Source organism: Dryobates pubescens, chromosome 1, assembly GCF_014839835.1.
Source record: "Dryobates pubescens isolate bDryPub1 chromosome 1, bDryPub1.pri, whole genome shotgun sequence".
In the NCBI taxonomy this organism is placed as follows: domain Eukaryota; kingdom Metazoa; phylum Chordata; class Aves; order Piciformes; family Picidae; genus Dryobates; species Dryobates pubescens.
In genome coordinates this window covers 29,419,236-29,447,015 of record NC_071612.1, presented here as the reverse complement: position 1 = coordinate 29,447,015, position 27,780 = coordinate 29,419,236, and the positions used below count along the sequence as shown (strand labels likewise).

The window sequence follows — 27,780 nt, the reverse complement described above, 5'->3', positions numbered from 1 at the left end:
CCCCATTGCAAGCCAAGTGCTTCAACCACAGCATTATTATTGCTTCTAGAGTGCACTACTAATCTGAGCTTGTTTGCTTAGAAGATACTCCTAAAGCCCAAGTTCTACAGTGAGGGCTAACACTTCCTCCTATGAGTACCTTAAGTAGGATTTGGCTAATCCAGCCAACATAATAAACAATCCAAATCTTCTCACAATGTGAATTCCTGCTTAACATTTAAGACTCATGGTTGTTTTAAAAAAATAACCCTACTGTTACACTGCTTGGACTGCCATGAAATACCATAAAAACAGTCATGATTTTAACAAGATCTCCAGATGAGGACTCTGAACTACTCTACAATAAGCTGTGAAGCACAGGAACTTTTGAACACTTGCTCACACTTAATCTCTTCACAGATTTTAAGTATATGATGCTGCAAAAACATGGACTTCAGCATACAGACATAAAGAGGTAAGAAATAAAAGAATACATAGATGATCAGCTTTTATCTGTTTATCTCAGCTACCCATGCAGGGCAAGTACCAATGGTACCAATGGAACAGGGAAAGAAACTTAAGAGGAGTTTGCTGCTGCTGAGGCACAACTGGAGATACAGACACATGCACAGTAGGGCAGCCAGATGAGGAGGTGTGGGACTGACTGACAAGGGGAGTGTGCCCAGGTGGCCAGGAAGGCCAGCAGCATCCCAGCCTGCATTAGAAACGGTGTGGCCAGCAGGAGCAGGGAGGTGATTGTCCCACTCTACTCAACATTGGGGAGGCTGCACCTCAAATGCTGTGGTCATCCAGTTCCAACCCCCTGCCATGGGCAGGAACACCTCACACTACAGCAGGTTGCTCACAGCCACATCCAGCCTGGCTGCAAAAACCTCCAGGGATGAGGCTTCTACCACCTCCCTGGGCAACCTGTGCCAGTGTCTCTCACTGCCCTCATGGGGAACAACTTCTTCCTAACATCCAATCTGAATCTACCCATTTCTAGTTTTGCTCCATCCCCCCCAGTCCTATCACTCCCTGACACCCTCAAAAGTGCCTCCCCAGCTTTCTTGTAGCCCCCTGCAGATCCCGGAAGGCCACAATAAGGTCTTCTCAGAGCCCTCTCCTGTCCAGACTGAACAGCCCCAACTCTCTTAGCCTGCCTCCACAGCAGAGGTGCTCTAGCCCTCTGCTCATCCTCAAGGCCAAAATGAACATAAGCAATGAGCTTCCAGATGAGTTTTTACCAATTCACAAAACCCAACTGATGACTAAGAATGTTTCACATGTTGGGCATGTTCTGCAGGGTGCACATTGGTTCAGTGGTGCCCTCTCTTCCAAAAAATGCAGATGTGATGTGTGGAGGAAGCTATTCCTGTTAGATATTATAACATCTTCTGTTTCCAATGGGAATGTAGTTCTCCAAAATGCTTCTGCGTTTGCAGACAACACCTTGTTAAGAAGAAAACAAAGGTGTGAAATGAAAGAATGCTTGCAAAGGTCACCTGAAATACTACCAGAAGTTCAAAACCAGATGTGCACTTCTCCATACTAACACCTGCAGGAGCACTTAGGTTTGAGATGAGAAGAAACTTCTTCCCTGAAAGGGTTCTCAAACACTAGAACAGGCTGCCAAGGGAGTTGGTTGAATTCACAGTATCACAGGACATTAGAGGCTGGAAGGGACCTCCAGAGATCAAGTCCACCTCCTGCCAAATCAGGATCACACAGGGTAGTCTGCACAGGAATGCATCCAGGTGGGTTTTGAATGTGTCCCTAGAAGGAGACTCCACAGTCTTTCTGGGCAGCCTGTTCCAGTGCTCCATTACCCTCACTGTAAAGAAGTTTCTCCTCATGCTGAGGGGAAGTTCCCATCCCTGGAGATGTTTCAAAGAGGCAGGGATGTGGTGCTGGGGGGCATGGTTTAGCCTCAGCCTTGGTAGAGTCAGAGGAAGGTTGCATTCAATGATCTTAAAGGTTTTTTTCCAACCCAAGTGAGACTATGATTCTGTGACTTTAATTAGCCTATTGTTTGGTGGATTTATAGTGCTGGAGTAATGTATGTCAGGAAAAAAACCAACCAGCCAACCAAACAACTAACCCCCAAACAAATAGCCCTGTGGTAATTCAGGAAATCATCTACAATTTTCAGGTTTAGGTTTCAAGCTGGATGTTCCAGATTCTACTTGAAAATATTGCAGCAAATTCAAAACAGAGCAATTCCTCCAGATAACACAAGTTTGTCTGCAACAGCAGAGAAAAACATGTGAAAAAGAAACAGTTTCCTACAGCTGTGCAAGTGCATTTACAATTCCATTAGAAATGGTGTCATAGCTACCTTTACACAAGCCAGAGCTTGACTGCTTTCATAAACACACATATATATGTATCTGAAACTTGCACCTAACCCCCCAGTTTCTGTCCACAACAGCAGTACTCCACATCAGCACTTTACACCTTCCAATATAACTGAGAGAACAGTCCAGGTCCATCACTCACAGTCATCTCAGAAACATAGCACAGAGTAAGCTTGTTGCTTGCATCCAAATTTTGCATTCCTGAAACAGAATAGCTTGTTCTAGTCACTGATGCAAAAAATAGAGTTTTACAACTAACAGTTGTACAATAAACTTCAAAGCTCTCAGCTGAAATGGTATCACTGTGATTGGCCATGCAGATACAATGCAGCAGGAAACTGAGCTCTGCTTGAAGAGTGCACACACAGCAGACAAGACTAAAGGTGCTCAGTAAGGGAATAGAACTATCCATATGGAAAACAGAGCTTCAACAAGTCAACAGCTGAACACAGAGCTGTGCTCAGCACTGATGAGGCCACACCTCCACTGCTGTGCTGAGGTCTAGGCCACTCACTACAAGAGGGACACTGAGGGACTGGAGTGTTTCCAGAGAAGGGCAGTGAGGCCAGAGAAGGGCCTGGAGCCCCTGGGCTATGAGGAAGGGCTGAGGGAGCTGGGGGTGTTCAGGCTGAAGAAGAGGAGGCTCAGGGGAGACCTCATTGCTCTCTACAACTCCCTGAAGGGAGGTTGGAGCAGGGAGGAGGCAGCCTGGGTGCTAGGAAATATTTCTTCCCAGAGAGGGTTCTCAGCCTTTGGAATGTTCTGCCCAGGGCAGTCCTGGAGTCACCATCCCTGGAGGTGTTGAAGCAGTGTGTGGAGCTGGTGCTTAGGGACATGGTTCAGAGCTGGTGCTTAGGGACATGGTTCAGTGTTGACCCTGCAGTGGTGGGTGGAGGGTTGGCCTGGATAAGCTTGGAGGTCTCTCCCAACTAGATGTTTTCTGTGATTCTGGGTTAGCTCATAAGGAGCCCTGATGGTTTCCTTTGGAGACCTCATATGCCTCAATCATTGTATGTCATTCTCAAGGACAGAAAAAACAGTCAAAATAAAATCCACATTTCACAAATTCTAAGCTTATTCCTCAACTAAACCTGTTTTTTTTTTTTTTTCCTTTCCTATCAGTGAAAATAACAACAAAGCATGGAGTAAGCAATAGACAGGGGTTACCCTGTCTGTACATTGGTGCAGACAAATGGTCCGCTTAGTCCTCTCTTAAGTAGTTTACAGCAATCAGTGCTTCAAAAAGGCATTAAGCCCACTGAAAATTAACTACCTCCTGAATCTGGGGTTTGCCTCTTGAGACAAAAGTACTTACAGCAATACAAGAAATTATATCAATGTTAATAATCATGTGTGAGTGGGATTTCCAACTATCTTTGAATCTGGAAATGAAGATTTCCCTGCTCAGTGTCCCTCAATTCACACACACATGAATACTCCACATCCATTAGTGAAAGGGTGCTTATGAGTATGGGCAGCTACTAATGAGCTGCAGTTACAAAAAAGACAAGGAAGTAGTTGATGGAAGGGAGAAAGGAAGCATAAAAGTACAAGAAGGAATCACAAAAATGGAAAAGCTGATCCAAAGTCCAACAGAGACAATGAAATTATTTACATTGACTGCAGAAGTCATGCAAGACAGAGTCTGAAAAGGCAGGGAGAGGACTTCAGGCCTGATGGTAGACATGCTATTTCTCCACATTCTCTACAACAGAGGACAGGATGTTTACTCTAAAATAATCCCCTGTAAGAAGAGAGATGTAGCCATTTTCTTTCCTTTTAAATGTGTGATACAGAAAATCTTTGCCTCACATCTCCTACAAAAAGATCCCATCCACACACACTGGTGTCTAACAGTCTGTGTTTCCAGCACCACAACCCTTAGGGATTATGAAAATAATGTGAGCTGTGAATTACAGGCCCTGCTTGGAAAAGTGGCAGTGACTACTCTGAAAATTCTGTTAGCCTTTCATCATATTCTCGTCTTTATCCTGACAACTGTTTGAGTAGGAACTATTACCTGGAAAAGAAATGGACTGGACTTCCATCCAAGGCCAGCACCATGCTCACTGTGATCTGGGCTGCTCATTCAGGTGAGATGAAACGATGACAAGTTCTTTCAGGTCTTCAGAAAACAAGAAAAACTTGAAGCCTGAGAATATTTCAAGGCTATATTCAGTCAACAGCCTCAGTGGTCAGCAGCTGGAGGCAAAAAAACCTGTTTTGCGTGGCACAAAAGCAAATGCATGCAAAATAGTTGGTTCTGTCACTGCATCAATGTGGCTGCACTCTGTATGACTAGCAGTTTGAAAAAAAAGAAATAGAAACATAGAACTGTCAGGGTTGGAAGGCACCTCAAGGATCAGTCAGTTCCAACCCCCTTGCCATGGGCAGGGACACCTCACACTACAGCAGGTTGCTCACAGCCACATCCAGCTTGGCTGCAAAACCCTCCAGGGATGAGGCTGCCACCACCTCCCTGGGCAGCCTGTGCCAGTGTCTCTCCACCCTCGTGGAGAAGAACTTCTTCCTGACATCCAACCTGAATCTCCCCATTTCTGGTTTTGCTCCACCCCCCCCAGTCCTATCACTGATAGAAGTAATAGAACTTCTCTGTTCTTAAGTGTGTACCAAATCAGTTAAATACAGACTGCACACTGAAGAGTGCCCATGGAAAAGTGACTTTGGTACTGTGCCCAGGCAAATTAGCCCTAGGATCTAAACCAGTGTCATGTAAAGACATTGTGGTATACTATGGAAGTGACACCAGCAAGAACCCCCCCAAATCCTATTTTCCAAGGAGCACACCGATAAATAAGCCATTTTAAGAGGATTTTTGGGCTCCAAAAATTACGCTGTGCTAATAAATATAATGTGTCAGCACAGATGGGGAAAAATAAGAGGTAATGGAAACAGAAACATTTCCCAAATAGTTTCAGGCTAAAAGTATTATTGAAGCTTTCTTTTGCCTTTCCAGAAACATGAATACAAGAGCACTGTCCTGCGGCATGAGACCAAGTAAATGAAGCTGACAGGAAACACGAAGATTACAGAGGCTTCATGATGGACTGCTTTTTACTTTGTACACAGCCAGCACATAAAATGGGGCCTTGATGTCCTGGGCTATTACTACAACATGGATACTAAGCAATACTCTCAGATGAATAGCACCAGGGAACACAAGGTGCACCTCTCTTGCCATTTAATACACATTTCACTGACAGCTCTTGCCTGAAAAGCTCTTGACCCTTCAGTGCCAGTTCAAAGGTTGGACTGGATGAGCTTGGAGGTCTCTTCCAACCAGATGCTTTCTGTGATTCTGTGAGATTAAAGAAGTCTGCAGAGAGTAAGAAAGGCAGGCAGGAGTATACACAAAGTGAGATGGTTAGGAGTGGCCAGGAGCATGTCCTGCTTTATTTGGTGAGAAGGTAATCAAAGGAGCTCAACTTGTCCTGTGCAGACTTAGCCTCCACATGTGGCTCCGAAACAAACAGTACCAGGACATTCCAGGGCTAGCTCCACTCTCTGTTTGGTCTCGTTTAGGCCCCTGACACATCTAGCTAGGCTGCTTTACCTTTAGGCAATTCTTTTTAAAAGATACTTGCTTATCTAGAAATAGAGGAGGTACTGAGGAATATTCACTTTAAGGACTCTGTCTGCGAGCATTAATTACTTTTTTTAAACATCTCACAAAGAACCTTTCTGAAGTTTTGTTTGTTTGTTTTTTCATTTTACATCAAATGACTGTAAAACAAGACACAGATAGTGCCCGTGTACCCCATGCAACATTTCACCAATTTTGTAGTCCACTGTAGAGGCAAGAACTCCATGATGACCTTCAACCAAACCCCCTCCACGCTTATGCTCTTTCATAGAATCAAATCATAGAAGCACAGAATCAACCAGGTTGGAAAAGACCTCAGAGATCATCAAGTCCAGCCTATTACCTAATCCCTAACACCTCCTAACAACTAAACCATGGCTCCAAGTGCCACATCCAAGCCTTTTTTGAACACCTCCAGTGATGGAGACTCCACCACCTCCCTGGGCAGCACATTCCAATGGCCAATCTCTCTTGCTGGGAAGAACTTTCTCCTCACCTCCAGCTTAAACCTCCCCTAGTGCAGCTTGAGACTGTGTCCTCTTGTTCTGGTGCTGGCTGCCTGGGAGAAGAGACCAACCCCCACCTGGCTACAACCTCCCTTCACGTAGCTGTAGAGAGCAAGGTCTCCCCTGAGCCTCCTCCTCTCCAGGCTAAGCAACCCCAGCTCCCTCAGCCTCTCCTCACAGGGCTGTGCTCCAGACCCCTCCCCAGCTTTGTTGCCCTTCTCTGGACATGTTCAAGTCTCTCAATGTCCTTCTTGAACTGAGGGGCCCAGAACTGGACACAGGACTCAAGGTGAGGCCTAACCAGTGATGAGCACAGGGCACAATGACTTCCCTGTTCCTGCTGGGCACACTGTTCCTGATGCTGGCCAGGATGCCATTGGCCTTCTTGGCCACCTGGGCACACTGCTGGCTCATGTTCAGCTGCTGTCAACCCACACCCCCAGGTCCCTCTTTGGTGCACTTCCTTCCCTTGCCCTGGTAAAACCCATCCCATTCTTATTGTTTACAGAACTAGCTGGGTCCTTAAAAAAATATATGAAAAAAGCAAGCAAAAGAAACAGGATTCATGAGATGGAAATTGCCCTCCCTGGCCCTATCACAAGTTGCCCTTTAATAAAGTTCAGTTCCTATGCATATCTACTTTGAATCTGTCAGTGCTGCAACAGCCTGTCTGTTGAAGCAAAAAAGCAAGAGCATGACAAAAACACCCTTAAGATCAGACCTTATTCTCACAGTACAAACACTCTCCGTTCCCCAGGCTTCAGACAGACATTTGTTAACACAATAGAAGGTGTCTCCTTCTCTGACATCAGATAAAACAAAATGCTTCTCAATGGTAGTACAAGACAACATAGTTGCTTGGACTGAACAAGAAACAGCACAAAGCCTTTCATTTACCCTGGCTCCATAGTGACTCGTCTCAAGAAATGTCATGGTAAGCAGTGTGAGTTTCCAAGGTGCAGTATGATGCACTTGACACCTGAAGTAACAAGTGAAAGAGACCTGACTTTTCATACGAGTTACCAGTTCCAGTTTTACTTCCAGCATGGAAAAATTAATATTAAATCAAATGTATTATTAATTATTAGTAAGTAATAATAATTAATAATAATAATAATTTCTTTTTTAAAAGGTGGAACTGATGTATCATTCAGAAGAGTTGGTCTCAGTGTGTCTTAACTATGTGAACCAGATTGCACCAACAGGCACAGCCACACATGTGCACACTGCTTGCACTCCTCTGCTCTGCCCTGGTAAGGATGTGTCTGGAGTATTGTGCATTGTATTCTGAGCTGCTCAGTTCAGGAAGGACCTCAGGAAACTGCTTGGAAGAGTCCAGCACAGACCCAGAAAAATGATGAAGGCAGTGGAACATCTTCCTTACAAGGAAGGAAAAAGAGAAGATTGAGAGGTGACCTCATTCATGTTGATAAAGATGTGCAGGGTGAGTGCCCAGAGGCTGGAGCCAGGCTCTGCTGGGTGCTGCCCAATGCCAGCACAAGGGGCAGTGGTGGAAGCTGAGGCAGAGGAAGTTTAATGTAAATATGAGGATTTTTTTTTTTTCCCTGTGAAGGTGACAGAGCACTGGACAGAGCACAACTCCAAGGGGGTTGTGGAGTCTCCCTCTCTGGAGATATTCCAAACCCACCTGGATGTGTTTCTGTGTGACCTGCTCTAGGTGCTCCTGCTCTGGCAGGGGGGGTTGGACTGGATGAGGTTTCGAGGTCCCTTCCAGCCCCTAACATTCTGTGCATCTGTGATTATTTCATGTAAAAAGTATATAAGGGATACACTTTTCTGCAGAGTGTTTTATGAGCATTTATTGTAGTTCACACAACACTGCAAATAATAATAAAACTCAGTGAATATTTTTAAGACATAAAAGAGAAAGGCACCAAAAATATTTCTGGTTGGTCACATTTTTCCATTTATTCTCAGCTAGAAATTTCAGAAAATGTATCTTTTAATATGGATCCTCAAAACTCTTCTTAAGTTAAGGGGTCAACAGCTACATGTAGTCCGTCATTACTGAATTTCTCTTCTTCTTTCATTAAATATTATGCAAGATTTGGTTTAATATGTTCATTAATATGAATAAAGCATCCTTAATACTGAAAGCACTTCCTAACATATATCTGATCTGGTACCCTCAGGGCCTGGACCTGTTGGAGAGGGTCCAGAGGAGGACCATGGGAATGATCAGGGGTTGGCGCAGCTCTCCTACAAGGACAGGCTGAGGGAGCTGGGGGTGTTCAGCCTGGAGAAGAGAAAGCTCTGGGGAGACCTAATAGCAGCCTGCCAGTACCTGAAGGGGGCTACAGGAAGGATGGAGAGAGACTGTTTGCAAAAGCCTGCAGGGACAGGATGAGGGACAAGGGCTTCAAACTAGAGCAGAGCAGATTGAGATTGGATGTTAGGAACAAGTTCTTTACTATGAGGGTGGTGGAACACTGGAACAGGTCGCCCAGGGAGGTGGTTGAGGCCCCAGCCCTGGAGGTATTCAAGGTGAGGCTGGATGAGGCCCTGGGCAACCTGATCTAGTTGGGGATGTCCCAGCTGACTGCAGAAGGGGTCAGACTGGATGACCTTTGGAGGTCCCTTCTGGCCTGGTGCATTCTATGATTCTGTGATCTGTAAGTCACCCTGGCTTTTGGAAGAGATTCAAGCCAGCTCCATCCCTCTTCTTACTAGATGCTGACTGATTCCTGCACGTCCAGCTGGGGATGGACACATTCTACTACCAAGAACATTTCTATCAGATGATCTTCTAAGTGTACACAGACTCTCATATACAGAAAAGGCTGAGTGTTTAGGGGGTGTTCAGAACCCCAAATCACTAAGCAAAGAACTCTCTCAGTCCACAAGAGCTCAACGATATAGAATGAAGCTTCCTAAATACTCATGCTGAGCACATTGCCTTCTTGTTTTGCCATGCAAACTCTTTTCTAGCTACCACAGAAGTGCTACTGCACTGTGAGTGCAAAGTGATTGTAAATAGAAAGGATTCTGATGCAAAACTAAAAGTCAAGTAGGAGACTGTGACAAAATCTCCATCAGGCAGTGGTCCCCACAAAAGGTTTGTGACTCCTTGAACCAAAATGCCAGTTTTAAGAGCTGGACTCTTCATGCCCTAACTCCTCTGCTCTGTCTGGGAAATTCTGAAGATTTTTTTAGTGCTAATCCTCACTAGCAGATGGTAGTAGCACTTTGTCAGAACATTATTACATTTAAGTTAACAGTTTGGAATTTGAATGCCATGGCTCCACGACATGTTCCTCAAACCCCTCCATAAAAGAGACATTTCAACAGTTACATCTGCTGCTGCCCACTGACTGCAAACCGTTGTGAGAAGTGGCCTTTGAAAGAGCAGTATTAAAAACTGTAAAATCCAAAATGGTCAAGGGGAACTTGTGATGTGCACAGCAGCCAGCAACCCCAGCTGTATTGCTAAAGTAACACTAACAACAAAACACCTTCCCTGTGCTTACTGAAGCTGAATCAGAGCACCAGAGCAGAGGTTCTTCCTAAGGAGGAGCATCATTGCAGATGCTTGGAGCTTAGAGAGAAAGAAAACTGAAAATGCTTGCTCTAAAGAGAAGATCAAGCAGAATGAAGGGATGTGGGTTACAGAGATGACTTTCCAGATTCCAAAGCACCAACACTGAAAATTTCAATACTCTACCTGTTACTCCAAGCTTGTGGTACAAAATGATGCAAGACCCTTGCTTGTAGAAAGTTAGCCTCTCTCCCCCTTATGTTCTAGATGGGAGTCTATAAACCTAGTATTTTCTAAAAACAGTTGTAGTCCTTACTTGACACAACACAAAGGGACAATTACTTATAGCTTCAGGGACATTTGGCAGCCTTAGAAAAATGTGGAGACCAATGCATCCTTTAAAAACCAAAAATGTTAAAAGGTCCCTCACACTACTCTAAAGGACAGGATAATTTGGTTTAGTCCCAAATCCTGCAGGGGGTGATCTTCAGCAATACCATTTTCCAAATGCTATCATTATCTAGCTTCCCCTGAAGAAATATTTACCTCTTCCTCCTCCCATTACATCATTCAGCCCAGTCATTAGAGATCATTGATCTCAGACATTGAAAAATAAATTAAAGTCTATTATCCCCCAAGTCTTCATCTATTTCATTCAGAGGAAATGCAAGTCAGTGGCTGACCCAGTGGCTGTGCCACTGTGTCCAGTTCTGGGCCCCTCAGTTTAGGAAAGATGTTGAGATGCTGGAAGGTGTCCAGAGAAGGGCAACAAAGCTGGGGACGGGTCTGGAACACAAGCCCTATGAGGAGAGGCTGAGGGAGCTGGGGTTGCTTAGCCTGGAGAGGAGGAGACTCAGGGGTGACCTTATTGCTCTCTACAACTAAGTGAAGGGAGGTTGTAGACAGGCAGAGGTTGGTCTCTTCTCCCAGGCAACCAGCACCAGAACAAGAGGATACAGTCTCAAGCTGCACCAGGGGAGGTTTAGGCTGGAGGTTAGGAGGAGGTTTTACACAGAGAGTGATTGCCCATTGGAATGGGCTGCCCAGGGAGGTGGTGGAGTCACCATCATTGGAGGTGTTCAGGAGGAGACTTGACAGGATGCTTGGTGCCATGATTTAGTTGATTAGGTGGTGCTGGATGTTAGGTTGGACGTGATATCTTGAAGGTCTCTTCCAACCTGGTCTGGTCTATTCTATTCTATTCTATTCTATTCTATTCTATTCTATTCTATTCTATTCTATTCTATTCCCTTTGTGGCTTTGAATGGATGTTGGACAAGGCAAATGTTGACAGAAACCCAGATTTGAGCCTCAGTAGCCCACATGCAGCAAGATAAGAAGGAAATCAGATCCTCTCACCTCTCTGGAGCACCACTGAATAGAGGTCTAACTTTTCATGCAAGCTATGTGGATGTTTAAGATGAGGAGAAAACCAGAGCCCTTCCTCTCACTCCATGAAAGATGTGGCAACTTTTGCATCCAGAGGCACTCTGCATTATTTTTCCCTTTCCTTCCTTCCTAAATTAGGTCAAAAGTCAATGGAGCAGAAGCTGTAGCTGTGTGCATTCCTCCCTCCCACTCAGTCACAGAGGCTGAGCTTATATGGAGGCACAGTACAGAGCAGCAATAAACACAGAGGGGTGAAGGAAGGATAAAAACATAAACACAACAAAACCCCCAAACTCAAAGATAGAGAAAGCAAAGGAAGATTATTTAATCTGAAGGATAATGCTAAGGCAGAGGAAGGTACAATCACGCTCAGAGTTATCCTGGGAGCAGAGGAGTGGAAGATGGCACATCAGTGCTCATTGTTTCTGTCTGGGTACCAGAGTACCAGGCAATGCAAGGATCAAATGGATCTTGTTTCCCTGTAAAGTAGCCAGGTATTATTTTCAGCTGAAGGGAAAACAGTAAGATCTGCCACACAAATAAAATGCTTTACAGTAAAACTAGAGGAGGAGGAGAAACTATATATTTTCTAATCTATAATTTAGAGATGTGTGTAAGATTATTGTCTTCTGGATGTATTGTTCTCAAAACATCATCTGCATTAAATTATTATTCTTTTCAGTAACTTTTGAACCATTCCAGTGCCTCACTCCTTTGGACTTCCCAACTTTCCTCATATGCACGCATATGTATCTGCTCCAATGATCTAAAGCCCAAGACTCCAACACACATCAATATTCCCTGGGAGCATCCTGGACTCTTACAAAGCAGGCCTGGCCATCACCCAGGGTACCCCACTCCAAAGGATTCCTGTATCCTTTCATCACCCAGCTAACTCCCACCACTGCTAACCAGAACCCTTCACCACCTTCCAAACCGCCAGCACAGAAGCCTTCCCCACCAGAAGCCTTCCCTGCTAGAAGCGTTTCTACAGTGCTGCTGCTCCCAGAGCATCTCTCCTGCAGCCAACCCTGCAATGAGGCTTTGATTCTTGCCAACTCATGCTGTTTTTCACTTGTGAGCTCCTATTCTCACTGGGATGATGACACCAAGAACAGCCACTGAGCATTCCCTGTCTGGCTTATACATTAGATATGGGACAGCCTTTTCTCCTAATCATTCCCCTCAGCTATTTGATCTGACACAGCCTGGATGATCTACTCTGCCCTGGTGAGACCTCATCTTGAGTACTGCACTCAGAACCTGGGGCTGTTTAGTCTGGAGAAGAGAAGACTGAGAGGGGATTTAATAAATGTCTATAAATATCTGAGGGCTGGGGTTCAGGAGAGAGGGCACAGGCTCTGCTTGCTTGTGCGCTGTGATAGGACAAGGAGCAATGGATGCAAGCTGCAGCACAGGAGGTTCCACCTCAAGACAAGGAGGAAATTCTTCACTGTGAGGGCCCCAGAGCACTGGAACAGGCTGCCCAGAGAGGTTGTGGAGTCTCCTTCTCTGGAGACTTTCAAGGCCTGTCTGATGTGTTCCTGTGTGACCTGAGCTAGATTGTATGGTCATGCTATGGCAGGAGGGTTGGACTCAATGATCTCTTTGGGTTCCCTCCAACCCCTGACATCCTGTGAGCTGTGATCTTTGCAGAGGGGCACAAATCTGGCAGACAGGCCAGAATACTAGGAAGTAATCCAATTCCACACCAAGAAGGCTGCTCCAATGAGTTGGAAAACAACTTCTCCAGAGTGTTTCAATGATATTTCAATAACGTTCTAGAAACCGCATGGCTGACTAATGAGGCTGCAGATGCTTTTGGAATCACTGATTATATTTAAATATCTCTTTTAAACAAAGTAGGGCATTTTTTTTTTAACAGATATTGTTCCACTTTCCCAAAAAGGGCTCTTTCCTTTAGACCTAGGCTTCTCACAAAACTGCACTATGAAACATTTGTTCAAACCAGAGAGCCATGAGGGTATGCATCTTTACAAAAATACAGAATACAGAATTAACCAGGTTGGAAAAAACCTTTGACAACATGAAGTCCAACCTATCACCCAACACCTGGGGGTACTGGTTGATGGTAGGCTGAACATGAGCCAGCAGTGTGCCCAGGTGGCCAAGAAGGCCAAGGGCATCCTGGCCTGCATCAGGAACAGTGTGGCCAGCAGGAGCAGAGAGGTCATTCTGCCCTCTGCTTAGCACTGGTCAGGCCACACCTTGAGTCCGGTGTCCAGTTCTGGGCTCCTCAGTTTAGGAAAGATGTTGAGATGCTGGAAGGTGTCCAGAGAAGGGCAACAAATCTGGGGAGGGGTCTGGAGCACAGCCCTGTGAGGAGAGGCTGAGGGAGCTGGGGTTGCTTAGCCTGGAGAAGAGGAGGCTCAGGGGAGACCTTATTGCTCTCTCCAACTCCCTGAAGGGAGGTTGTAGCCAGGAGGGGGTTGGTCTCTTAGAATAGAATAGAATAGAATAGAATTAACCAGGTTGGAAGAGACCTTCGAGATCATCATGTCCAACCTATCATCTGACACCACCCAATCAACTAAACCATACAACCAAGCATCCTTCTCCCAGGCAAGCAGCACCAGAACAAGAGGACACACTCTCAAGCTGTGCCAGTGGAGGTTTAGGCTGGAGGTAAGGAAGAAGTTCTTCCCAGCAAGAGAGATTGGCCATTGGAATGTGCTGCCCAGGGAGGTAGTTGAGTCACCATCACTGGAGGTGGTTAGGAAGAGACTGGATGAGGCACCTGCTGCCATGGGTTAGTTGATTAGATGGTGTTGGTGATGGGTTGGGCTTGATGATCTCAAAGGTCTTTTCCAACCTGGCTAATTCTGTTCTGTTCTATTCTATTCTATTCTATTCTATTCTATTCTATTCTATTCTATTCTATTCTATTCTATTCTACCATCTAATTAACTAAACCATGGCACTGAGTGCCTCTTCCAGTCTCTTTTTGGACTCTATGGTCCTGCTCTGGCAGGGGGGTTGGACCCAAAGATCTCCAGAGGTCCCTTCCAACCCCTAACATCCTCTTAGCCTGTGATCGCCACACCACACCTGCCAGGACATCCTTGTAGCCATATCTCTGTGCTTTCATTCCTCTGCATCTGAGTGATCATTCACAAACACGAATGAATTTGTCTCTCAAAGGATGCCACAGGATTTGCAACTTTGCCTCCTGTTGTACAAACTGCCTGATCTGCAGAGAGATCCAAGCCCTCTTTTTTCACTTTTTTACTTAAGTGGGGTGCCATTTCCTGTTTTGTATTCACAGTACAAGTTCCTGACTCTAAGGGCAAAGCCTCCCCAATCTCTGTGTTGTCACTTAAGGTGAAAACTGTTGTCATCCCCAACTTAAGGAACAATCTAGCTACATATTTGCAAAAATAATCCCTCTGATTACTAATACCCACATGATTATACATTGCATGCATTAACACAGAGCCCATTGCTTGTTATTAACCTATAGCATGGAACTGGAACTTTAAGTAGTACCTGAGCAGTGCACTAAATATTAGTGGATAGCCTGCAACACTGCTTGGGTCTATACAGTTCCAAAAGGGAGAGCTGAAGAAGGTCTAAGCCTAAAGCATGATGTCAGGTAGTGATAGGACTCAGGGGGATGGAGCAAAACTAGGAGTGGGTAGATTCAACTTGGATGTTAGGAAGAAGTTTTTCCCCATGAGGCTGGTGAGAGACTGGCACAGGCTGCCCAGGGAGGTGGTGGCAGCCTCATCCCTGGAGGCTTTTGCAGCCAGGCTGGATGTGGCTGTGAGCAACCTGCTGTAGTGTGAGGTGTCCCTGCCCATGGCAGGAGGTTGGAACTGGCTGATCCTTGAGGTCCCTTCCAAACCTGACAATGCTATGATTCTGTGATAATCAATTTTTGAAGGTATGCATCAAAAGAGGTCAAATCAATGGAATTCCAGAGGAATAAAGAGCAGTTTTATCTGTCCAAATGGTATGCTTAGTTTTATTCTTCCTGGACAGAAAAGGACATATATTTAAGGATACAGAACACAGCAACCACCACAACGTGGCATGAACTTAGAATACAAGGACATGACAAAGCAAGGAGAGTGAAAGGGAGACATCTGCACATTGTAATATAACCAGTCACAGCTACCACCTTCCTCTTGCCATTTAACACTGCCTGCACCGTGCGCTGGCTGTACACTGACAGTACTCTGCAGTACTGCCTTTGATATCTTATTTTCCTTTCCTCCTTGCATTTTCACTCATTTTCTTTTTCAATTCCCTCTTGAGCAGAGCTTGTCAGATAAACCTAGCATAACTCTCTGGAAACTTTTTCCCCTTTTATCTTTTTTTCCCACCCTCCCCCCTCATCACTGCAGAAGTAATGTATGCAACGGAGATGTACTTTAGCTCTCCCCCTGCACTTACAAATCCATCAGTTTACAGCTGACTAGAACTGCAGTATGTCTCTCTCCCACCTCACTCCATTGTAACTTTAATGCTTCCCAGGAACACTGTACTTGCTGTATCATCCTCTCTCATTAGGGGTCAATTTTTATGTGTTTGGTTGGGGTTTTTTTTAATGCAAAGATTTGAGCCTCCAGAATATCCTTTCCTTGAGTTGCTGTGGCTACCCTAGACCAAAGCAGGAACGAGACTCTGCAGCTGAAGCGCAGTGTGTGGTACAATACAGAGCACAAAGTGCCTCCTTCTCTGAATTACTTACATTATCACTGAAACTAGCCTATAAATTCCCAACCTTACAAAATCACAGCACTGCACAACTGGAAGGTGATCCCCTGGCCAAGTTTCATAACTCTCATCCAAACAGCAGCACATTTAATCTACTAGCCTTCCATTTCAGCCTGCATCCTCCCTGTTACACAGATCAGTTATAACTCTCCAAGCCACATAAAACATTATTAATTATGACGGCTGCAGACGCAAGAGAAGCCTTCCATGCTCCATCTCACAACTGCTTGGCTAACAGTAGAAAGAAACCAAAGCCTGGCTGCTACAATAAAGAACAGCAGAGACAACTGCCCTGCTGATCCTCACGGAAGAGACTCAAGTCCCTCTGTGGTGGCTTGAAATTGCTCCCCAAAATAAAATTGCCAGACTAGCTAAGATGGAGGCAAATGAAGCTCTATTCACAAGCAAAACTACAGCCTGGAAATATGAAATGCAATGAATATGCACAAAATATAAAATATTAATGTGTATTTACAATTTATAAACACAAGAAGCCCCCTGGACAAAACCAGGGGGTTGCCAACAGCTCCCTGCTCTTCCCCCCTGTACACGGGACAAGAGAAAAAAGAAAAGCAGAGAGTAGCTTATTAGGACTCAGCCACATCAAAGAACGCAGCCAAGGTCAGCAAACAACGAGGTAGTATCTGCTGGAGCAAAGAAGCAGCAAAGAGTTAATTTACACAACTAACTTTATGTTATTAATCAGACCACTGGGATTATTTAGACCTTATCATTTAGACCTAATCATAATTATCATTATCATAACAAGAGGACACAGTCTCAGGCTGCGCCAGGGGAGGTTCAGGCTGGATGTTAGAAAAAAGTTCTATACAGAAAGAGTGATTGCACATTGGAATGGGCTGCCTGGGGAGGTGGTAGAGTCGCCATCACTGGAGGTTTTTAGGAGAAGACTTGACAGGGTACTTGGTGCCGTGGGTTAGTTGCTTGGGCGGTGTTGGATTGGTTGATGGGTTGGACGCGATGATCTTGAAGGTCTCTTCCAACCTGGTTTATTCTATGTATTCTATTGTTTTGCATTTTACATCCAATAATAATTTATTTACATTCTATCACTTTTCTACTCAATCTGTGGAATCTTTTCCTAGGCACAGCCTAAAATTGCCACACCACACAAAAACAGAAAGATACTTTTTCCTCATCAGCTCCTCCAAATGCTTCCATTTTAGTCTCCATGTTCAAAATTACTATATCAAGAACACAAATTCTACTTTGCAGTGGGAGACAACTGCACTTCCTCTTAGGATCACAGAATTGTCAGGGTTGGAAGGGACCTCAAGGATCAGCCAGTTCTAACCCCACTGCCACAGGCAGGGACACCTCACACTACAGCAGGTTGCTCACAGCCACATCCAGCCTGGCTGCAAAAGCCTCCAGGGATGAGGCTGCCACCACCTCCCCGGGCAACCTGTGCCGGTCTCTCACCACCCTCGTGGGGAACAACTTCTTTCCTAACATCCAATCTGAATCTACCCATTTCTATTTTTTTTTTCCATTCCCCCTAGTTCTGACATCCTAAAAAGTCCCTCCCCAGCTTTATTGTAGCCCCCTTCAGACACTGGAAAGCCACAAAAAGGTCTCCTGAGAGCCTCCTCTTCTCCATGTGCAGTGCTGTTTCAAATCCATGAGCCAGCTAAAGACTGTGTCCAGAAGGTTTTGCCCAGGTCTTCCTTACCTGGTGTTGAGGATGATTTAGCCAGCATAGCACCACACTTACTTAACATGCATTTAGCACATATTCTGTGCCAAGCATCACACTGCTCAGGATGGCACCTGCTCCGATGCCACCTACTAGCCTAGACCAGCAAGAAAACACCATGGCCAGCACTGCCAATATAGCTCATTTTGGTGATGACTGCCAGCAATAGGTCAACTCCTAGATGCCAGCGGTCTTAGCAGATGGTGCAAGAAAATAAAATAACATCACAGAAGGAAAGGAATTGCATCTGTATCCAAGAAGCCAGGTAGGAAGGCAGTTGCTAGTCAGTCAGTCTAGGGTATAAAATGCCCCAGAGAAACATGAGCTTTCATGCCCTGTCCCCAGCCACTACAACAGTTTGACAGCAAACTGTGTCTTATGCTTTACTGTTGGTCTCTGACCATCATCCCTGCCTCTGGGCACTTCTAGATAGCAAAACCGAAGGAGGCTATCTGGGGCTGTGTGAGAGGGGGGTCAGTATGACAGAAGCCATGAACTGGACAGTAAGGCCTGTAGGGCACACAGGTGTGGAGCTGCGTGACAGACATGCCAGGTCTGCCTGAAATAAAACTTTTCTTCCAATTTCACTAGCTTAAAGAACAACTTATTTCTTCTGGAATTCACATTCAACTAAAAAAAAAACAAAAAGCCCCCCCAAAAATAACCACACACACAAAAACCTAAACCAAACCAACAAAACAAGTCATGACATCTGACTTTGCAGATGCAGAAAGGTAGTTTGCCTCCTTAAGTGTGTTTTGAGGTTGCCAGGGAGTGATAGGACTGGGGAGGATGGAGCAAAACTAGAAGTGGGTAGATTCAGATTGGATGCTAGGAAGAAGTTCTTCCCTATGAGGGTGGTGAGAGACTGGCACAGGTTGCCCAGGGAGGTGGTGGCAGCCTCATGCCTGGAGGTTTTTGCAGCCAGGCTGGATGTGGCTGTGAGCAACCTGCTGTGGTGTGAGGTGTCCCTGGCCATGGCAGGGGGGTTGGAACTGGCTGATCCTTGAGGTCCCTTCCAACCCTGACAATTCTGTGATTCTATGACCTGAAGTCAACAATTAGCAACATACCAAGCTATCATGCATTGTAATATCCTTGAATCATTTCAGAGTTTGATTATTTTCTCACCTGTGGTCAGAATACAGGTCGTTTGGTGAATACTGGGTGAATAGTGTTTCCTTTTCCTATCCATCACTCTTAAGTGCAAAGAGCACCAGCAACTGCCTATGTCTAGTAAGTGTTTTAATCACTGAAAATACAAAACATAAGCTAATTGTTGAGACTCTGGGAATGAGAAGAGTTTTACCATGCAGTCATATGTTATCCAGTTAATTAGGCAAATTAACTAGAAACTGATTGCCAAGTTGAACTAGTGTTTCACATAAGCTATGTATAAAATCATTGTTAGTGTGCTGGAAAAAAGGAAAGAAAAACCAAACCCCAAGCAATGGAGTAGCAGTGACAGAGTAAGAATACCAAGCTCAAAAGGCAAAAGCCTCCAATAAATTTCATTAAAACCAGACTGTCGTGGCAGATTATAGATAGCTATATATCAAACAGAAGAGAATTATGTAACTTCAAGTCTGTATCTAGGGAGTAACCTAATGGCTTACAAAAGTCATCTCCTGCCAATACCACTTGCTTTACAGGGCCAGGGAGTGGAAGAGAACCATACTTAATGCCTTTGTTCATTAAGTTAAATGAACCTTAGTTGGTAGGTTTATGCAGTCGCAGTCTTAAAGGACTTTCCTCCAGTGTGTTTTTTGGGAGCTGGCATTGTGAGAATAAAGGCTCTGTGCATCCATAAGTTGTCATCTGAAAGCACACAGCAGCACAGTGATTGCCATGTCAGTCATTTGTTAGGACACCGCTTGGAAATGAATGGCTGGGTGGTGGTTTTTTTTTTTCTTCCCCCTTTGTCTTTATCAAGGACAAAGAACTTGAAATAACTCTAAGAATTATTTAAGAACATGCACTGACTGCACCTGCTGCAGTCAGCAATCCATGAGCTCAGTTGAAAATTTTCTGAAGTCAGCTAAGCAACCCGCACCCAGATTATGACAGACTCTGGATAATCAGTAAGAAACACTCCAGAAAGCAGTGACACCTAATGGCAAACGTGCCTTTGGAGGACAGCAAGCTGTAATCTATGGCACGCAAAATTAGCCCTTTCAGCTGCAGAGTAACTGCACCAAACACATCCAGAGGGATGGAAATACTGTCACAAATCTCAGCACCTGGGAGAGAGCTCAAGATAGGGCACACACAGAAACATGGAGCACGTCATGCACAGTGTGCACTGAAGTACGATGCACTTCCTAGCAGAACCTACTGGCTCCTAAGCCAGCAGGCTGCAGGCTGCATTCCAGGCCTTCATTTGTAGCTGTGTTTAAAGTAAATGAGTAACCTTGCACGTTCTAGAGGAGGGCAGAGACCTCAAGGCTCCTCTGCAGACACTGCTGGCACATGGAGATTTACTTGGCGTTAATAAATCTATATTGCTTGCTTACCCTCTGCTTTACAATCACGTATGCTACATACCTTCTAATGAGGCTTTAGCAACAGTACAGCTAATTAAATTCCTATTACCAGTGCACAACACAATACAAGCCAAGCCACATTGTAGTACACCAGCTTACAAGAAGAAATGGAGACATCTGTTCCACCAAGCTAGGAGACTCCCTTTCACTTACCAAATAAACAAATAAATTGCATTTTAAGGGCACTACCAATATCAACAAAAGAACTAAGCAACAGACCCCACATTGGAATTGCCCTGGCATTGTTATTTTCCATGGTACAAATGAACTTAGAAGTATGAGGTTAAAAGTATGAGCCAAAAATCAGGACTCAGCAATGCTGGGAACATGCCTAACATGGAATGCAGCAGTCCTGCTTGGAAAACTAAAAACTGAGTGGAATAAGGGAAGACAAGTTCTAAATTCTTCCCCCGGGGGGGGATGGGGTAGAGGTGGGGGAGGAGAGTATAAACTAAACCAAAAAGTTCATAAATATATATACACACACATATGTATCTTTATCTATAGGTGTATCTTTATCTATATGTGTATCTATATGTATATCATCTATATCTAACTATGCATATACAAAAAGCCTATCTGTGTATATATAAATATATATATTTTTATATGCATATTTATGTACATACGTACATATCTAAAGCAAAGGTGTAGATGTAAAAGCACATAACTACATTTTGTCTGTATTTCTGAATTTGCCATTGAAAGTAAGAAAGCTGAGGGCTGTGCACAACTTCACTACAGATGACTGAAGCCACTGATAAACATAAAAAACACCCAGCTTGAAGTAATCAGGGTGTCTGAGCTATGGCTGCAGACTGCTGCAATGAATTAGCCTTGAAAGACACTTCACTGTATTTTTCTAGCAAAAGCTCTTGTACCATACTATGTGACTGCTGCATCTAATGCACACCTTTCCATAGGTGTTTATATAGGAACAACAGAAAATCCATACACACACAGAGCTGCATTACCAGGCACATGACAAGAGGAGTAAAAACCAGCACAAAGTACAAAATACAAAAGTCTGAGACTATCAGCTGCAGAAGACACAAAGCACACACAAATTGTGCAGTTGACAAGGAATGCCACCTAATCCCTGCTTAATTAAAGCACTGTTCTAAACTCCTGTTTAGGGAGTGAGGAGTGTGGGACGACTGATGTATGAAGAAAATATCAGGCAGCGTGGCTAATCTCAAAGACTTTGGAGCTTTCAAGCTACATAAATCAGAGCGACTTTTTGAATAGCCTCATAAAACACAAAATCATTGTCATTCCACTCACGGCTTTCAGATTCTTCCTACAGCATACAGATCATTAGGAAACTTCTAAGCAATCAAGTAATGTGGGGCTGATGAAATTACTCAATCAATGCATGGGTTGAGAGAAGCAGCATCATACAGAACTGCACAGTTTTGACATGGTAACCCTGCACCTTTTTTTTATGTATATATATATATATATATGTATGTATATGTAAGGAAAACTACAGTGGAGTTGATTCATTTCATCATTTTCACCAGACTGCTTAATGCAGCCTTTCTGAACTGCCAGTTCCTATTTCTAATAGCAGGGCAGCAGAAAGATACGGACCGTAAGTAGCCCTAGCAATGCAGAAAATATGATTGGGTAAAACATTGATTTTCAAACGTGTGCATTTGCACACAGACCTGCTCTAATGATCAAAAGCAGCAGCTGTAAGAAGACAGAAGTATGACAAAAAGCATACCCCAGATAAATACCAGGCACCACACTTCCCCTGGCATCACCAAGTCGTTAATCTCTACTCACTAAATCGTAACAGGTTTTTGGTCGTTGTGCAAGAGATGGCTGGCCACACACTTCCACACAGCACGCAGCCCTTTACAGGGGACACATCAAACAGGCAGGCAAGCAAGAGTTAGAGCATTATACTGCCAAAGTGTGTGCTAGCAGGAAAAGGGGATGCACAGGTAAGGTGTTGGTTCTTATGACCACCTTCCCCCACCCCCCAAACATGGGAAGATATTTCCCACTTTAATATCTCAGAGAGATAGGGGAAAAAAGATAATGCATTTCTTTTGTTTGTTGCTTAAAGCATCAGTGCTACCACTGGTAGATTTTTTTTTTTTACCCTTGAGCTGAGTGTTTTTTTTTTTCCTTTGGCTTTGTGAATTCTTCTGTAGTTGAAAGATGTTCATAGAGTACCCTGCTACTGCTTTTGCTAACTCATATAATAAATGCAGCTTATTACTTATGGTAAATATTTTATACCCAAGTACAAGTGGCTGAACATCCAGGTCACCAAACAAGAGCACTGTTACTAGGGGCCAAATTTTCATTGGTAGGCTGTACAAGTTGGAACATTTAGCTGCCTAGTCATTTAGTGTTAAAATAGTTCTAATTTCAGGTCATTAATTTTCAGCGTATTCATTTTAGTCGATTTAAAGCCCTCAGTAACAATTATCAGTTTGCCATTTTCATAGCAACATAAACCAGTCTATAAAAAGAGATAATCCCCTTGTCAACTGTACTAATTGCCTCTCCAGACAAATTAATTGTAAGAAGCAACTACTTTGGTATTATTTTGCTTTCAATGAGGATTTACTGTGTTGATGCATCTGATCACTAACAGCATAATAAAACACATTAGTGGCAAAATGCGTTGCACTCATCAGATACAAACAAGTGAAACACCACGAAACTGTCATTAACCGACAGAAAAGCTGTTGCCTCCCTTGATGCTGGTGCAAAGGCACACAGCTCACCAGGCAACGCTGCTTTAGATAGGAGGATGTCAGGCAGGGGACTGCAAAGAAATTCCTCACCTGCTACACAGTCAAAATTTCCCACTAAATAAGATCTGATCTGTTTGTTACAAGCTCCCAACAAACCCTAAAGACGTAACCGTCTCGTAGAGTTGCTTTAACCAGTCTACAGCCGGCGGAAAAAAAGAAAAAAAGAAGAAAAAAAACAAGAAAGAAAAGCAAAAAAAGTCCTTCTCGCTTTAAAAGGAGGGCATTAAAGCTCTGCCTCCCCCGTGCAATATTTGATGCTCCCGTCGCACACAGCTCCAAGGGCTGACCCCGATAAAGTTGCGGTACCCAAGGGGAGCGGCAGCCCCGGGGCTCGGGGGTGGGGAGGCTCACACGAAGGGCTCGCTCGTCTCTGCCCAGACCTCGGTGTCCTACAGGAAAGCTCCTGACGGCCGGGCTTTCCACACGCTCTTCCCGCTCCCCCTTCCACAGAAACCCGCCATGGATCCCCACGACAGGCACCGGCAGACATATTTATAAAGCCAACCACAGGGAGGGAAGCAGCTGCCCCACGGCCGGAGCCAGCACCACACCGCGGACCTCCCTAAAACCCCGGCGGGACCCTGCCCCCGAATGCACCCTCCCCGAGCCAGAGCGACGCCGGCCGGCCGCCCCCGCGCTTCCAGGCCCCCTCTCTGCCTGCGTGCTGGGCCTGCAGATGGGCAAACGGCCGCGGGGGAAGCGCCCTCCTCTCCTCCCCTTCGCCTCTCCCCTCCCCGCGCACCTCCGGCCGGCGCAGGGGGAGCCCCGGACCGCGCTCGCCAGTGGCAGGCGCAAAACGCTGCTCGGCGGCAGGGCTTAGCGCTTCCCAGGGATGCGCCCGGCGCCAGAGAGGGCTGCCGGGCCGGGGATGGCTCCCGAGAGCGGGGAGAGAGCGGAGACGAGCGGCTGAGGGGAAGCCCGGCGCCTTCCCTCCGCCTGGGAGTGCGGGCAGCGCCGTGCCTGGGCAGCGCCGAGCGCAGGCATCACCCGAGCTGCCCCACCGCAGTCGGGAGCGGGGGCCCCGCCGCCGCTGCCAGCTGCTCCCTCCTCCATCCGCCCTGCACCCGCCGGCAGCGGGGGAGGCCGCTACCCTTTGCAGGGCGCCGCGGCCCCAGGAGATGCTCGGCCGGCGGGCAGAGGGGCCGGGGGGCACGGTGGCGGCCGGTGCCCTCCCTTCCCCCCCGCCCCTGTGGCCGCCCGCCCGCGGGAAGGGAAGCGCTCACGTTGCCAAACCACCTGTTCCGCCGCGGGAGAGGAAGGCGGGATGGGGTGCGGGGTTCGGAGGAAGGAAAAGGAAGGGGCTTTGCGTGGCTGTCACGGTGGTGCGGGAAATACGGAGAGGCTCGGGGTCCCCCCAGCCCGCGGGCGAGTCGGAGCAGGGAGAAGGCAAACTGGAGCTGAGGGGCTACGGGGAAAGACCAGAGAAGCGCCCGAGCCCTGCGCCCCCCACCAGATTATCATCAGCTTGAAACCTCAAGGTCTAAAGCATGCATACACCCCGTCGGCAAGAAACCTTTACACACAGCGGTAAGGGGAAAGGAGGACGCTTAACAGCCTGGTGGAAAGCAATTATAAGAGGGGAACAAACAAACAAAATAACCCCAACAAGCGAATAAGGCAAAAAGACAGCGGGGGCTGCGGGGGGAGGGAGGGAAGCCTGCCAAGAGAAAGAAGGTTGCAAAGGAGAGCTGGAAAAGTGTCCAGCAGTACCAGCAGACGCAGCACCCCCTTACCGATATGAATGATTGAATCCGCAATAGCCGCTTTCCAGGTTCGAGTCCAACAGACGGACACGACCAGGATGAGGGAAAAAACTTCCATCTCCTCCGGAGGTCCAGGCTTTATAACAACAGATCTCTTCGCCAAACGGTGCCACCGCGGAGGATAGCGCGGCGGAGGAAACCCAAGAGTTTGAGCTGCCGCCGGAGAACCGTGTAAATCCCGGGGGCTGGCGAGCAGCCGCGGCTGGGCAGGCGGCGAGCCCGGGGCTCGGAGCGCCTCTCTTCTCGGCGAAACCCCGCGTCACTTCGGGGGGCTCCTGGGCAGCACCAGAGTTGCTGGGAGCGCCGGCAGCAAATCCATCCAGCCCGGGCGCCGCCACGGGCAGCAGACGCCTCTGCTGGTCAGACCATCCCCATCCTTCCGCCGGGTCCAGGGATCCGCTCGGTCCCGGCTGCTGCACAGCAACTTCCAACCCACACCACGCACACGCTCTCACACACACACGCACGCAGACACGCACACACAAGCACACACACACAAACCCTCTTGGCCAGAGAAGCCCCAGGAGCCCGCAGCAAATAGCTCGCCTTCAGCGAGGGGGGAGGAGCGGGCAACGGGGAGAACAGGCGATCCCTCTTCCAGCAACCAGATTCCTGCAGGAAAAGCCTCCCCGGAGGCCAAAACCAAAAGTGAACTTCAAGGTAATGCAGATAGTAATGCAGAGATTTCCCCCCACCCTTCGCTTGGGGAAAAAAAAAAATGCTTCCCACAACTGGAGATCTGCAAATCAAGCCCAGCGTGCTGGCTCTGTCGCGCAAGGTACTGGTTGGACAGAGCAGGAGCGAGAGGAGGAGTACCCGGAGCAAGGAAAGCAGAGGAAAGCAGATGATGGTCTGCAGGTTGCTTTTGGAGCTTGCTTTGCTGGTGGGATGCAGAGAGAGCTGGCAGCTCCGGCACCAGCCAGAACGTTGCCTAGAAATGGATCACCTAGGAGAAGGAAAGAGAGCGAGAGATAAGTGCTATCAGCCAGAGAGGGAGAAACAGAGAGACCGAGCGAGACCGCTTCTCTCTAATAACCGCCTCCTCCCCCTATCTGCAATACAAGGGAGAAGCAAAACAGAGCTCTCATCTCCCTTGAAATCTTCATCTGGGACTAAGGAAGAGACCTAGACAGGAGTGCATACAACCTAAAAATATATTAGGGGGACGGAAAGGGGGGGAGAAGGTGCGTAGAAAGTATTTTTCAAGTGTTATGCTCAGCATAAACAAACAAACAAAAACCAAAACCAAATAACCAAACCAAAACCCCAGACGTGCCCCATTTCTTTAACCTTGTAACTCCACTGCAAGTATCAAGTTCAAAGCTAGATGAGCACTTTTGCTTCTCGATCTTTGATAACTGAGTCAGGGACACTGCCTGAAGGGGAAAAAAAAAAGGAGGGAAAAAAAAAATGAAAAAAAAAATCAGGGACACCTGGCCTCAAGGGGAAGATGAAGACCTGAAAATCTATTAATATGACTTTAATTATCTATGCTCTTGATGAAATTCTCACAATTCTTTAAAGCACTGAACTGGCTTCTTTTCTTCCCCTTTCTTTAGGTAGTGTAGAAATTTCTATGGTAAAGCATTTAGAACACACTTTTCTTGCTCAGGGTACTACTGTTCATTAACCAATTAATCCTCAAACTTCTCATGCTGTAATTAAATACATTATCCCTTTCACACAGACAGAGAACTGTGCAGAGAGGTTATCTTCCTATAAACTAATCTAAATCCCCACTTTATGTCTTAGTAGACTTTCTTCTTTGTAGGCACACTACAGACATGATACAAGAGTCAAATTGCTCCAACAGAGTGGTAAGATCCTAAACTCACATTAGCCAGTGAGAAAAATTGGTGGTAGTCCTCTTAGAAGCCTAAGCAAAGATCAATCAACCCCTTTTCTTTAGGAAGAGCTTTCTTTGAAGGCCTCTCCTTGGTTACAGCACTTGGATTAAGTTCATCATACCTGACTTGCATGTTTCTTCTGGCTTGCCTCTCTGATTTCAGCCACTGGACTGGTTAGCAAACACTTGTATACCTACAAAATGTAAGGATTTAGTTTGAGGAAGAAATAAGATTTTTACCAGATAAACTAAATCAATATTAATGAGCAAGATAAGTGAATCTATTAAAACCCCAACAACAAGAAGTTATGATTTTCTTAGGTCCATGTTGGCAGGTGAGTACTGCCCTAAAATTAGTAGCATGCAAAAGGCTTCAAGCCACATCCAAAGTTGAAGGCAGGACTAATCTTTTCTGTGGCTAGAATGGGCTTGGTTTCTTCTACAAGCTGTAGCAGGTCACGTGTAAAATCATAGAATTATAGAATCACAGAATTGTCAAGGTTGGAAGGACCTCAAGGATCATCTAGTTCCAAAGCCCCTGCCATGGGCTTCCACCACCTCTTCGGGCAACCTGTACCAGTGCCTCACCAGCCTTATGGTGAGTGTAAGATAGACTTTAAGAGACAGAAGGTATGCAACAAAATCAAAAGACTGAGCAGCATGAAACAAATGCCTCACAAATTCAGCTAGAGGGAGGGGATTCTCCCTCTCTACTCCACTCTGCTGAGACCACACCTTGAGCACTGTGTCCAATTCTGGAGCCTCTATTACAGGAAGAACCTGGAGGTGCTGGAACGTGTCCAAAGAAGGGCCACGAGGGTTAGCAGAGGGCTGGAGCTGCTCTGCTATGAGGACAGAATGAGAGAGTTGGGGTTGTTCAGTCTGGAGAGGAGAAGGCAGATCTTCTTGTGGCCTTCCAGGATCTGAAGGGGGCTACAAGAAAGCTGGGGAAGGAGTTCTTAGGGTGTCAGGACTGGGGGAAATGGAGCAAAACTAGAAATGGGTAGATTAGATGTTAGGAAGAAGTTATTTCCCATGAGGGTGGTGAGACACTGGCACAGGC

General features: G+C 45.9%; 1 protein-coding gene across 2 annotated transcripts in view; it reads right to left on the bottom strand.

The window, feature by feature from the left end:
• Positions 1–25,111, bottom strand: part of GRID2 (glutamate ionotropic receptor delta type subunit 2) — a 1,073,619-nt gene extending 1,048,508 nt beyond the window's left edge. The window contains exon 1 of one of the 2 annotated variants that reach the window (XM_054163312.1): positions 24,842–25,111. In XM_054163312.1, the coding sequence (XP_054019287.1) occupies positions 24,842–24,929 (88 nt within the window). In that variant the 5' untranslated portion in view covers positions 24,930–25,111. The remainder of the gene's footprint in view (positions 1–24,841) is intronic. The other variant, XM_054163301.1, reaches the window with a different exon arrangement.
• Positions 25,112–27,780: the final 2,669 nt, after the last annotated feature.